Source organism: Anolis sagrei, chromosome 2 (assembly GCF_037176765.1).
Source record: "Anolis sagrei isolate rAnoSag1 chromosome 2, rAnoSag1.mat, whole genome shotgun sequence".
NCBI classification, from domain to species: Eukaryota; Metazoa; Chordata; class Lepidosauria; order Squamata; family Dactyloidae; genus Anolis; species Anolis sagrei.
In genome coordinates, this window is record NC_090022.1 from 116674145 (window position 1) to 116687569 (window position 13425).

Sequence of the window (13425 nt, forward strand, 5' to 3'; positions counted from 1 at the left end):
AGGCATCGCATCAAATCGCCACAGTGCCCTCAACACCGCCTTCCCCATCACATGGGGAGAAGTTTCACTACCCAGCTCCCCCCCCCCCTCCGGGTGGGAAGCCTCCCCGTGTTCTCCTTGCTCCATCATACAATGTTTCCAGCCGAAAGTAGCTGTTCATTGTTTGATGGGATCTTGCAAGATCCAGCCCCAATCTGTGCTGGAAGCATCCTATGACTTGTCCAAAAGTCTGTGCAAAGTGGCAAGTTCTTGTCTTTGAGCTAAGACAGTCCGATGGAAAAGAGCAATGGAAGTTCATGGCAGGAAAAACTGGAGTCACTGGCTTCAGGAAAGAAGTGGCAACATTTCAAGACTGTCTCTTTGCTTGTGTCTCATAGATAAATCAACTAGGAATGCTAATCTTTTAAAATTAATGTTTAACTTTTTGATTGTTATAACAAAGGAGAGTACTGCTGATTACAATTATTACAAACTATGATAAAATTCAAAATGTAGCATGCTTTATGATACTTTATTTCTCTCTCTTTCCCAAGGAACTTCTGTTGCCTCACATAGATGACCTCCGTGGTCCATTTCATCTTCAAAAATGTCCTCAGGTAATGTAGTTCGGAGATGCATTTTGACCAATCTTACACCGTGCATTTCATAAACTTCTGAGTGGAAATTTGGAATTACCCCTGTCCCATAGTCCTAGTCCAACACTCAGGCTTCTGCAACAGAGGATCCAAAGATATTGATTGACTAAGGGTGGTTCCATAGAGGGCTTTAACCTGGCCACAATCAGGTTTCTTAAACCTGATTGTTCCAGGTTAAAGTCCACACACTTCCCCACAACATCCATGCTTTCCTGGGGAGGAGGAGGTGGTCGGGGCACCCAGACACAAAACAACCCCCTCCCCCACCACAAAAGCCTTTAAAAAGAAAATAAATTTCCCGGCTGCCATTCCCCCTTCTCCAGAGCTCTCCTGGCACATAGAAATTAAGCACCAGGAGAAGGTGCGGTCAGGAGTGTTTTTCTTCCTACTCCCTTCTCTTGCCGCATCATTTCTATGTGTCAGGTTACCCAGAATGGTGGCCGGGTAAATTATTTTCTTTTTTAGAGGCTTTTCAAAGGGGTTTTTAGGAGGAGGTGGGGGATGTTTGTTGGGCTCCAGGAGATCAAGAAACCTGAGACAGATGTGGACGGGCACCGGAAGTTGCTTGACGTGATCCCCAGGCCCAATCCACACACTGCCTCCAGCTGGAAAAAAACAATTCTTCTTAAAGACCCGGATCTTTCCAGCTGTCAAATTACTTCGGCACAAGCCGAGGTTTTCCTGCTTTGTGCTGAAGAATTTATTTTTACCTGAGGCGTAATTTGGTTACCCCAGGGAAAAAACATGAGAGGGCACACATTTTAGGTGCTGTGTGGATGTGTCCTACAACTCTCATCAACCACAATCACTGCTCGTATTAATGGGAGTGGCAGGAATTGTCAACTAAAGGGATTTGCATATTAATCCATTTGCAGGGTGGTTTTTTGTGGGTGTTTTTTTATCTATTCAATATAGATTACCTTGTGAAGGACTACCAGCAGTTTTGAATGCATTTAGCTTTGTTAATCCAATTTGTCTGTTTTCTTTACCTCTAAATAAATCTGTTCTGGCACCTTTCTGCGCATTATCCTTGTACCCTTTCAGAATTTTCCAAAGGACAACTCAAAAAGAAACACAGCAGTATTACTGTGCTATTTCATTAACTGGGTACTTTCAGGTTTCCACGTCACCAAACCCAAGTCATTTGGATCTATTTTAGTATAGTTTATCATTCACGAAAAGGAAGGGCAGATGGGGCTGATCCTGATGAGTGGGGGAATATCAGCTAGCACAAATTTCTGGCTAGTAGATATGCTTAGTTGACCATAGGACCTGTCCTGTGCCTGCTGCATTGGCATAGGCTCTACTTTTGTGTACCCCAAGACAACAGCTTATCCTCCTAAAGTCCTAAGAGATTTGGGGTAAGAACATCCGCAAGACTGCCTCCTCCACCTAAGACTGCATGTTGCTCAAGCTCTTCCCACCAAGAAATGCTAGGCTGGATGAAACACAGAACAGAGACCTTTTTGGGGTGCCACCATGACCCCGAAACTCCCTCCCTCAGCAGATTAAATTGGATCCATCTTAGTTTAGCTTCAAGCAGACCATTAATATTTTTCTGCTTTACTAAGTCACTGATTGGGTTTAAATGCAATTAGCTCTTATCTTGATTTTGATACTACTCTCCTGCTCTTAAATTTCTTTATAGGATATTGTTTGAAATTATGAAAATTGTATACTACTTTGCAAGCCATTTTCAGGCTGAAAAGTAGTTTAGAGATCTATTATTATTATTATTATTATTATTATTATTATTACTATTATATTTATACCCTGCTTTATCTCTCCCAAAAGAGACTCAATAAGTAAAGAAATATGAAATAAGTAAAAATACGGGGTATTTCAAGCCTAGTGGAAAGGGATGACAAATAAATCTCTTCAAGCAGTTAAGGACAGGAAGAGTTCAACTGCCTACCTGCAAGAAGTTGCCCATCCCTGACATACCCGGGGGGGGGGGGGGTAAATGCATGGGGGCTAAAGACCTATTTCTCCCATTAGACTGCTGTAAGAAGTCCAAATATTGCAATATCTACAAGTCCGTTCAAAATTGTGTTATTCTGAGAGGAAACAGAAGTATTTGGTAGGTAGTACAGGATTCTAGCTGGCACTAGGAGTGGGATGGGAGCATTTCTGTGTTTGGGGGCAAGGGCAGATATTGTGCAAAACATCACATTTAAAAAAACATTCATGGGATTGAAGGCTTTAAAAGACTGGAAAGAGGCTGCAATGGCCACAAAAGTGGGGCCTAGAGGCCAAGGCAGCTTGCAGGCCACACAACATCCACCCTGATATAAACAGTATTGCGCAGCTTTGCTTTAGCCCAGGGGTTATTCAGTACATACATAGGTCAAAACCAGAAACCCACTGGCTGATCTGTAGCAAGTCACACTTTCTGAGCCTCAGAAAAAGGCAAAGGTAAATCTAATTTACATGAATTCTGGTAAGAAAACCCTACTTTAGAGTCACCATAAATCTAAACGACGAACTGCAAGCAATTCAATACAATTCGTCTTGAGTTAGGCCCCTTCTACACAGTCATATAATCCAGATTATCAAATCAGATAATCCAGATTATCTGATTTGAACCAGATTATATGAATCTACACTGCCAGATAATCCAGTTCAGAGCAGATAACCTGGATTTTTATATGTAGAAGGGGTCTTGGGGTACTTCCACACAGGGCTTTAATCAAAGCACAACTGGGTTTCCTAAACACAATTGTGCCTGGTTTGAAGTCAAGATACTTCCCTCCAATATTTTTGCTTTGGTGTGTGTGGGGGGGGGGGGGGTGTCCAAATGCCCTTCTTGACTTTCCAGCAGGGCACTTGCAAAAAATAAACCCCCAGAAAAACCTTTTTAAAAAGAAAGTAAGTTACCCAGCCACAATTCCCTCTTCTCCAGAATGATGTGCCAGTAGAAGGGGGGCAGGAGTGATTTTCCTCCTCCTCTCTTCTCCTAGTGTGTCATCTCTATGTACCAGGAGAGTTCTGGAGAAGAGGAAATTGAGGCCGAGTAAGTTATTTTCTTTTTTAAAGGCTTTTCTGTGTAGATGGGGATCTCTGGTCCCCACCTACACAGTGCCCGCAGCTGAAAAGACCCAGGTCTTACCAGTTGTCAAATTACTTCAGCACAAAGCAGGGTTTTCATACTTTGCACCGAAGGAATTCGTTTTCACCGGAAGCGTTGTTTGGACACCCCAGCGAAAAACATGAGAGGGCGCGCATTTTAAGTGCTATCTGAATGCACCCTTAGTGCACTACAATGGCGATTCATAATGTTTCAGTGTTGTTGCTGTTTCCTATTTGGGAACAGTTTCCAATTACTTCTTTAAAGCCATTTGTTGCTTATAGTTTATTGTTCTATTGGCTACCTGTAGAGACAATGTATTTGTTTACCACAGCCCTTCACAAGGAGTCAATTCATGGCCATTCTGCGTCCTGTTTGAGTTCTGTGTAATTGCAGCATATGGCTTCCTGTTCTTGGATATCTGCATCTTCTTCCAAGGAGCTACCAGATGATCCAGATGGCCTGTATTTGTGTTCTAGTTCAACAATGGGAACATGCGGCATGGTCTAAGGACTTCATCACACTAGCCAACCTTATCGCCCCAACCACATTATTTAGAAGAATGGAAGCATCCCAAGACAGCTAAATTCATTATAGTACATCTCAGAAGGAGCACTTTGTCAGTGGTTTGGCAATCGATGATCCTATGTTCTCTCTTCTGTGCCACTGCTATAATCCTGGCTCTGCCATTGCGCTTTCGGAGAGTAGTCACATCATTTTATGCTATTGCTCCCTCAATGTTCTTGTTCCAGGAGTTCTCTCCCCCCCCCCCCCCGGCCTTCTACGAAGGCTTGTTTATTTCTCTGTCTCTCTACGAGTTTTCCCTTACAAACAGTTCTGCCCCTTTATCTCACCCTGAGTTTTTAAATCATTTTATGTATATGCGGCCCACTCTCTGTCATTATATTTTGGTTTCTATGTTTTGTGTATATTGTTTATATGCTTTGATGTTTTATACTTTATTTTTATGTTGTTTATTTTACTGCAATTTGTATTTGTGTACTGTAATTTATTGTTTAGAAAAAGAAAACCAAGAAGGCAAAATGGTTGTCTGCTGAGACACTGGAAGTAGCCCAAGAAAGGAGGAAAGCAAAAGGAAACAGGGATAATAAGGGGAGATATGCCCAGTTAAATGCGCAATTCCAGAGGTTAGCCAGAAGAGATAAGGAACTATTTTTAAATAAGCAATGCATGGAAGTGGAAGAAGACAACAGAATAGGAAGGACAAGAGACCTCTTCCAGAAAATTAGAAACATTGGAGGTAAATTTCAGGCAAAAATTGGTATGATAAGAAACAAAGATGGCAGGGACCTAACAGAAGCTGAAGAGATCAAGAGAAGGTGGCGAGACTATACAGAAGATCTGTATAGGAAGGATAACAATATCGAGGATAGCTTTGACGGTGTGGTGAATGAATTAGAACCAGACATCCTGAGGAGTGAGGTTGAATGGGCCTTAAGAAGCATTGCTAACAACAAGGCAGCAGGAGACGACGGGATCCCAGCTGAACTGTTTAAAATCTTAAAAGATGATGGTGTCAAGGTGATGCATGCCATTTGCCAGCAAATATGGAAAACACAAGAATGGCCATCAGACTGGAAAAAATCAACTTATATCCCCATACCAAAAAAGGGAAATGCGAAAGACTGCTCAAACTTCCGTACAGTGGCCCTTATTTCTCATGCCAGTAAGGTAATGCTCAAGATCCTGCAAGGAAGACTCCAGCAATACATGGAGCGAGAGTTGCCAGATGTTCAGGCTGGGTTTAGAAAAGGCAGAGGAACGAGAGACCAGATTGCCAATATCCGCTGGATAATGGAGAAAGGCAGGGAGTTTCAGAAAAACATCTACTTCTGCTTCATTGACTACTCTAAAGCCTTTGACTGTGTGGATCATAATAAATTGTGGCAAGTTCTTGGTGGGATGGGCATACCAAGCCACCTTGTCTCTCTCCTGAGGAATCTGTACAAGGACCAAGTAGCTACAGTCAGAACTGACCACGGAACAACAGACTGGTTCAAGATTGGGAAAGGCGTACGGCAAGGCTGCATCCTCTCACCCAACCTTTTTAACTTGTATGCAGAACACATCATGCGATGTGCGGGGCTGGATGAATGCAAAGCTGGGGTGAAAATTGCTGGAAGAAACATTAACAACCTCAGATATGCAGATGACACCACTCTGATGGCCGAAAGCGAGGAGGAGCTGAGGAGCCTTCTAATCAAGGTGAAAGAAGAAAGCGCAAAAGCCGGGTTGCAGCTAAACGTCAAAAAAACCAAGATTATGGCAACAAGAATGATTGACAACTGGAAAATAGAGGGAGAAACCGTGGAGGCCGTGACAGACTTTGTATTTCTAGGTGCAAAGATTACTGCAGATGCAGACTGTAGCCAGGAAATCAGAAGACGCTTACTTCTTGGGAGGAGAGCAATGTCCAGTCTCGATAAAATAGTGAAGAGTAGAGACATCAGACTGGCAACAAAGATCCGCCTAGTCAAAGCCATGGTATTCCCTGTAGTCACCTACGGATGTGAGAGCTGGACCTTAGGGAAGGCTGAGCGAAGGAAGATCGATGCTTTTGAGCTGTGGTGCTGGAGGAAAGTGCTGAGAGTGCCTTGGACTGCGAGAAGATCCAACCAGTCCATCCTCCAGGAAATAAAGCCCGACTGCTCACTGGAGGGAAAGATACTAGAGACAAAGTTGAAGTACTTTGGCCACATCATGAGGAGACAGCAAAGCCTAGAGAAGACAATTATGCTGGGGAAAGTGGAAGGCAAAAGGAAGAGGGGCCGACCAAGGGCAAGATGGATGGATGGCATCCTTGAAGTGACTGGACTGACCTTGAAGGAGCTGGGGGTGGTAACGGCCGACAGGGAGCTCTGGCGTAGGCTGGTCCATGAGGTCACGAAGAGTCGGAGACGACTGAACGAATGAACAACAACAACAACAACAATTTATTGTTTGGCTTGGCCCCATGTAAGCCACTCCGAGTCCCCGTTGGGGGAGATGGTGGCGGGTTATAAATAAAGATTATATTATATTATTATTATTATTATTATTATCCATCTTTCCTACCCTGTGACCTACCAAGAATTTTTCATGATTTTTCCAATTTTATTTTTCTGCAATTTTGCATTATAGTAACATAGAGAGAGAAAAAACTAAGAACAGAAAAGAAAGTGCAGTGGGATGAAAACAACCAGCTTCGGAATAGCAAGGGGGAGAGGGGAGAAGAACAGACCATGTCCACTGATGCCACATAATTGCCAGCAGACTGGCATAGAAGAGGAAGATTACTCTCTGATGGATTTTACTGTCAATATAGTAAAGGAGTGCTGCATTCCTGGAAGGAATTTAATTCAGCAGCAGGATGCCCAACATGTGTGATTATCCTACCACAATTCTGGTTTGCAAGCTTGGTATAGTAAGGTCCTATGTATTCATCGAACACCATCATGAATAGCAAGCTATAGAACTCTTATGCCTCACCTGGAGCCCATTCACACTACACAATTCTAGCTCCACTTCAACTGCCACAGCACAATCCTAGGAAATCTGGGGGTTTTGTAGTTTCGTCTCAATTCTCCAGCTTGTAGGATTCCAAAGAAAGAAACATGGTGGATGAAGTGGAATTACAGTGCTATAATTGTATAGTGTGAATGGGCCTATAACAAAGGCAGGCTTTCTCTGAGGAAGTCCAACCATTCCCTAAGGATTTCCTTCCAGCAGGACGCCTTCCTATGCTTCTGGTTCCGCTTTTTCTCCTGCTAAAAAGGAAAACATTAGAACAATGTGGCGAAACAAAGTGGCATTTTTTAGTCCATGTGGACAGGTCCCTCACCATGATCACCAAGCAGAAAGACCTGAAGGATAAAAGGACAGCAGAGACTGTAAAGACCATCTTCTGGGTCATGGAGTGCCCTTTCTTCCTCCTCCACCCCCCCCCCCCACCCCCATAAGCAGTGGTACAGCAGTGTCACAGGATCTGCCACCTTCTTCATGCTCCCGTGACCTGCCTAAATTCAACTGCAATTCTTATGGAACCAGAGAATCATAAAATTGGAAGAGACTGCAAGGGCCATTTGGGCCAACACCATCATTTCATGCTGGTGACACACTTTTGAGACACACATCATTTTGCAACACAGTAATTCGGTTTTACTCGCACACTGGAAGTTCAATCAACCCCTTATAAGAGATATGGACATATGCATAAATTGTAATTATGACAATGTATCACAATAGATCTTACACAAATCTTTCACCTTGCAGCGGACACACAAACACTTGTTGCAACACACAGCCCAGAGAGCTCTGATTTAGACACTGTACTCCTATTGATGCAGCCTAGAATCACATGGGGTTTTTTAGCTGCATCATCACACTTTTGACTTGATTTAGTTTGTGGTCTACTATGGCTTATTCCTCACAGCTGTATAAAATCCCACATTATTTGTTTTGAACTGGGTTATATGGCAGTGTGGACTCAGATAACCCAGTTCAAAGCAGATATTGTGGATTTTCTGCCTTAATATTCCGGGTTATATGGCTGTGTGGAAGGGCCCTATGATGCCTTTCATATAGACTGTTTTCAAGCCAGGTTCCACCCAACCTCTGTCTGTGCACTTCATTTCATAGTGCCTTACATTTCTCCTCGCTACAATTCATTTTGTTCGGGTTGGGTCTGTGGTCTAATCTGTTAAAGTCATTTTGGGTCCTGATCCTGTCCACTGGAGTATGAGCTCTCTCTCTCGGTAGCCTATGGGCCCTTCCACACAGGCCTACACCCCAGAATATCAAGGTAGAAAATCCCACAATATCTGCTTTGAACTGGGTTATCTGAGTGTGGACTCAGGTCGGATTTTCTGCCTTGATATTCTGGGTTATAGGGCTATGTGGAAGAGCCCTAAGACTGGGATCTTGCAATCCGAAGCATGTTGGAGTGGCTTAGCTTTGAACAAGCAACTACTTCTTTTAGCAATATGAAGGTCCTTCCACACAGCCCTATATCCCAGAATATGAAGGCAGAACATCCCACAATATCTGCTTTGGACTGGGTTATCGGAGTCCACACTGCCATATATTCCAGCTCAAAGCAGATCATGTGGGATGTGATTTAGCTGTGTGGAAGGTGCTTGAAACACATTTTCCGATCAAAGCAAACGCTGCTGGAACTGTTCCGCCTCCCTCCACTCCCTCGCCGGCCCATCATTCAGTTTCCCAAATCCTCAGCGACCCAGGTCTTTACAATACACCCCGGGGCAATTTCCTCAGCTGGGGAATGGAAGAGGGCGCTTACCCGCCACGGAGCCCTTGGGGAGCAGGAAGCGAAGCGACGCCCCCCGCCTGCAGCCCACGATCCCCGCGCTACAACTCATGCCGAGGGCAGCGGGAGAGCAGCAAAGCCCAGCAGCCGCTCCCCCGCCACTTTCACCCGGCTTTCTTCAGAACGCGACGCGGCCAATCAGCGCGCGCGGGGGGCGCCTAATTAGCATAGGCCCGCCCACACGCCGCCGGAGCACCGTGTTTTCTACCCGCCCCGAGATTAGTCGGCGGCCAATCGCAGTGACCTCAGCTGGAGTTCTTTAGCATAAACCCGGCTCAATCCGGAAGTGAAGCTTCGATCATAGAGGAGGAAGGAGGTGCCAAAAGCGAGGGCTCTATGGTCTGTGCTCCTGTAAAGCAAAGTGAAAGCAGGCAGTGGGTGCGTCTACAATACTCTCGAAATACTGCAGTTTGACACCACTTTAACTGCCAGGGCTCAGTGCTATGGAATCGTGGGAAGCGTGGTTTTAGAAAGCTAGTGCCTCTCCAAACTACAAATCCCAGGATTCTGTTGCAGTGAGCACATAATAAGATAACCAATGCATTAATTAGAAGTAGATGCATTTCTGGCATTCTCTGCAATGCCAGAAATTTCTACCAGCATAGTAAAAGTTTCTCCTGACATTAAGTCTAGTTGAGTCCTACTCTGGGGTGGGGTGGGGTGGGGGGATGCTCATCTCCATCTCTAAGCCGAAGAGCCGGTGTTGTCCATAGACACCTCATAGATCATGTGGCCAGCATGACTGCATGGAGTGCCATTACCTTCCCTCAGAAGCAGTACCTATTTATCTACTCATATTTGCATGTTTTCAAACTGCTAGGTTAACAGAAGCTGGGCCTAACAGCAGGAGCTCACCCCGCTCCCTTTCAGCCAATGGTTTAACCCACTGCGTCACCACGGGGCCCTTCTACCAGTATACAAGAGACAATAAGAAGAAGAATTTTTAAGTATATGGAAGGAGGCAACCTCCCATGTGGCCTATAGGTTTCACATCAATTGATCTGGTCAAAGTTGCAGAAAAAGAAATCTAACATAATGCTAGATTCTCACTAAAATCTTTCATCCTAGAGACCACAGCTAAGAACTTAGAAACAGAATGGGGAAAAGTACTGCTAGTTAGTTGATATATTATTATGCATGAATTAATAAACAAATAAAGTGAATGTATTTCTTTCTTCCTCAGCCCCAGGCACTACCTCCCATTCATGATCTAATGTACCATTACAATGTTGCTACTTATATGTGGTACCCACATGTTGCCCATTATAATAAAGCCTTGTAAGTGACATACTTTCACATCCTTATGTATGTAATATAATATAAATGCATTATAAAATAGCCTTAAAATAATTTAAAAGGCATTGTAACAAAATTAACAGAGTATTGTCGAAGGCTTTCATGGCCGGAATCACTGGGTTGTTGTAGGTTTTTTCGGGCTATATGGTCATGGTCTAGAAATTAACAGATATTGTCATTACCAATCAAAGAAGACTTAAATGGATTAATAAGTTTTAACAGATATTTAGTAATTACTTAATTGTTAAATATCTGTTGAAATGTGTTATAATTTTCTCCTTGTACAGATCCAAGGTGGCTTACAAGCAATAGGGCATAGCAAAACAATTATTCTTACAAAAGTTTAAAATAATTTAAAATTAGTTTGAGGGGGTTTTAAAGCCAAAATTCAAATTGTATAAAACACAATGACAGCATAGCACAGCCCCATTGTAAAACCTACATTCCTCCTGAATTATAATCTCAAATCTTGCCTGAGTGTAAAACCTGGCATAGCTTCTCTTTGTCAAACCACACAGGATAAAAAGTGATGGGTGCAATCACTGAGATTTTTACTAAACTGTCTTTGGTGCAATATTAGGATTATGATTAGTGTGTGTTTACAAAACGTAACCTTCTGTGTCTGAAGATTCTGCTTCTATCATTGATTTTGTTATCTGATGCACCATCGTCAGCGCCACTCATATCAGATGTGTTTCCTTTGTTGTCACTCTGCTGAAGTGCATCATCTTCAGATCCATTCTAGTGCGTTCAACAGTCCTGTCTTTTTTAAGCTTTTGACGATTTTTCGTGTGAATATCAGTTCACAGGATTTATTTATTTATTTATTTATCGTGCCATCAGCAACCATACCATTGTATTACATTTCTAACAGAACAAAACAAACAGATAAAAAAAAACAACCAGAAGTTCACAGGATGGGCCCTAAATATTACTTGTGATCTCAGCTCATCGTCCACTCATTGTAGAAACAGTGCAAGTGGTCTTTAAAGGGTTTATTTATTTACTTACTTTTACTTAGACAATCCCTTGCTGTCTGAGTATGATGGCCTTCCAAGTGTAGTATCTTGGCGATGGGTATGTAGGTGACTGTGGAGCCCTGTTCTGATGCTGGAGGAAAGGTCTATGAATACCATTGATTGGCGAATCAAGTCTTAACTCTCACTAGAAGTTAAAATGAGTGAACTGTGGCCATCATACTTTGGACATATCATTAGTCAATACAACTCTTTTGAACAGATATTAATGCTTGGCAAAGTGGAGGGCAACATGAAAAAGAGAAAGAGAGAGAGAGATCACTTTACAAATGGACAGACTCAGGACCCTTATATCCCAAGATCTGATCCCGGATTATCGGATTATTCCAGATTATCTAGCAGTTGAGACTCATATAATCCACTTTAAAGCAGATAAGCTAGGATTAGATCCTGGGATATAGAGCAGTGTGGAAGGGCCCTCAGTTAAGATAGGCCATAACCATAGGTTTTTAAGACCTGAGCAATATTGTTGATGATTGGGATGTTTAGAGGACTCTCATTCATAACATTGTTATATGTCAAAATTGACTTATAATACATAACAACAATACATACTGTACTCTCAATGAATGTGGAAAACCACATTGGAATAAGTCTCTATCATAATGACTTCTACACACACACACACACACCTTTTTTTCTCCTTATTCCCCAGAGGTTTTCCTGTTTTTCTACATGAGGCCTTCAGAAGACTATTTTTGTTCAAGGCCTTCAAGCCAAAAATATCTACTTCCTAAAAGGGCGCCTAGATAAGCCACTCACACACAAAGAAAAAGATAAAGCAAGGCTAGATAATAGATCTGTCTAACTCATCAACTATATGTCCTTTCATCTTTTCTGGTAGTCTTTGATCTGCAGAACAGTCAATATTCAAGATGTCACCATGAATGTAGAAAAATGTACCCTTCAGACGGAGTACTGACGTGAACAGTTATCTCTTTAATTTAACAGCTGAGAAAATGGTTAGATGTTTAATTTAAAGACAAATAGCATCATGTTGCAATCCACAAACCAGTTATGCCATAGAACTTTGCTTGCAATTAATGATTAATATCTTTTGATTTACATGTTTTAATTTATTTCACAATTGTGTACTACTGAATACTTCATCAGGAGGACACCTGCCAGCTTTCCATAGCTTTATGTAATGAGAGTTCCCATCAGGTTTGGCAAGGCTAAAGCACAGGGGGAAATGATCTCTTGCAGTGTGCTCTTCACATGCTAAACAGGAGAAAGACATGCAAAGTAATGGGTTCTCTCCCATTGTCTCTCAAGCTGCTATTTAGCAACAAAGAAAAAGATGGGAAGCAGGCATATTCTATCTGCATTAGTATTCCTTTGGTTCCTTCTCTCTCCAAACTGTTTCTTTTCCTCTTGTCATCATATCAATCACTATGTTAAACATCGATGCCAGGATGTGCTGATTTTCCTCTTCGCTCTTCATTGCTGTTTCCTTTTATGTTGTATCTTTTGAGAAGCAACCCCACAAATAGGGACTGTCATTTTAATTGATCTTACGCAAATCATTCTGGGAGACTTTTTGGTAGAACAACAAGGTTTAAATACTTTAAAAGATCCCCCCCCCCTTCCACACAGTGTGGATTCAGATAACCCAGTTCAAAGCAGATATTGTGGGATTTTCTGTCTTGATAGTCTGGGTTATATGGTTGTGTGGAAGGGCCCCTAATTACTATTTCATATAGTATTCTTTTACATTATAAATACACATTAGGCCACCCATGGTAGATCAACACCCACACTATAGAAGATGTGGCCCTTCTCTTCCCACCTCCAGAAAAATATACAAAGAGGTTGGACTTAATTGTGGCCCGCTGTAGCCATTTCTTTAACAGTGTACACAAAGTTTTCATTTTACAGCTACAGTTGGCCCTCTGTACCACAGTTTCAGCATTACTACATTCAGCCACCCATGGATTGTAAAGTTTTGGGTTTTTTTTAATTTCATAAAGCAAACCCAGATTTGGCCATTGTATATAAGGGACACTCTTTTACTACTTCATAGTATATAATGGGGCTTGAACATTGATGGATTTGAGTGTCATT

General features: G+C 42.4%; 1 protein-coding gene across 1 annotated transcript in view; it reads right to left on the bottom strand.

The window, feature by feature from the left end:
• FDXR (ferredoxin reductase) overlaps window positions 1-9158 on the bottom strand; it is a 43950-nt gene extending 34792 nt beyond the window's left edge. Inside the window, exon 1 of the mRNA XM_060764726.2 lies at window positions 9002-9158. Coding sequence (XP_060620709.2) covers window positions 9002-9080 — 79 coding nt within the window. The 5' untranslated portion in view covers window positions 9081-9158. The remainder of the gene's footprint in view (window positions 1-9001) is intronic.
• Window positions 9159-13425: the final 4267 nt, after the last annotated feature.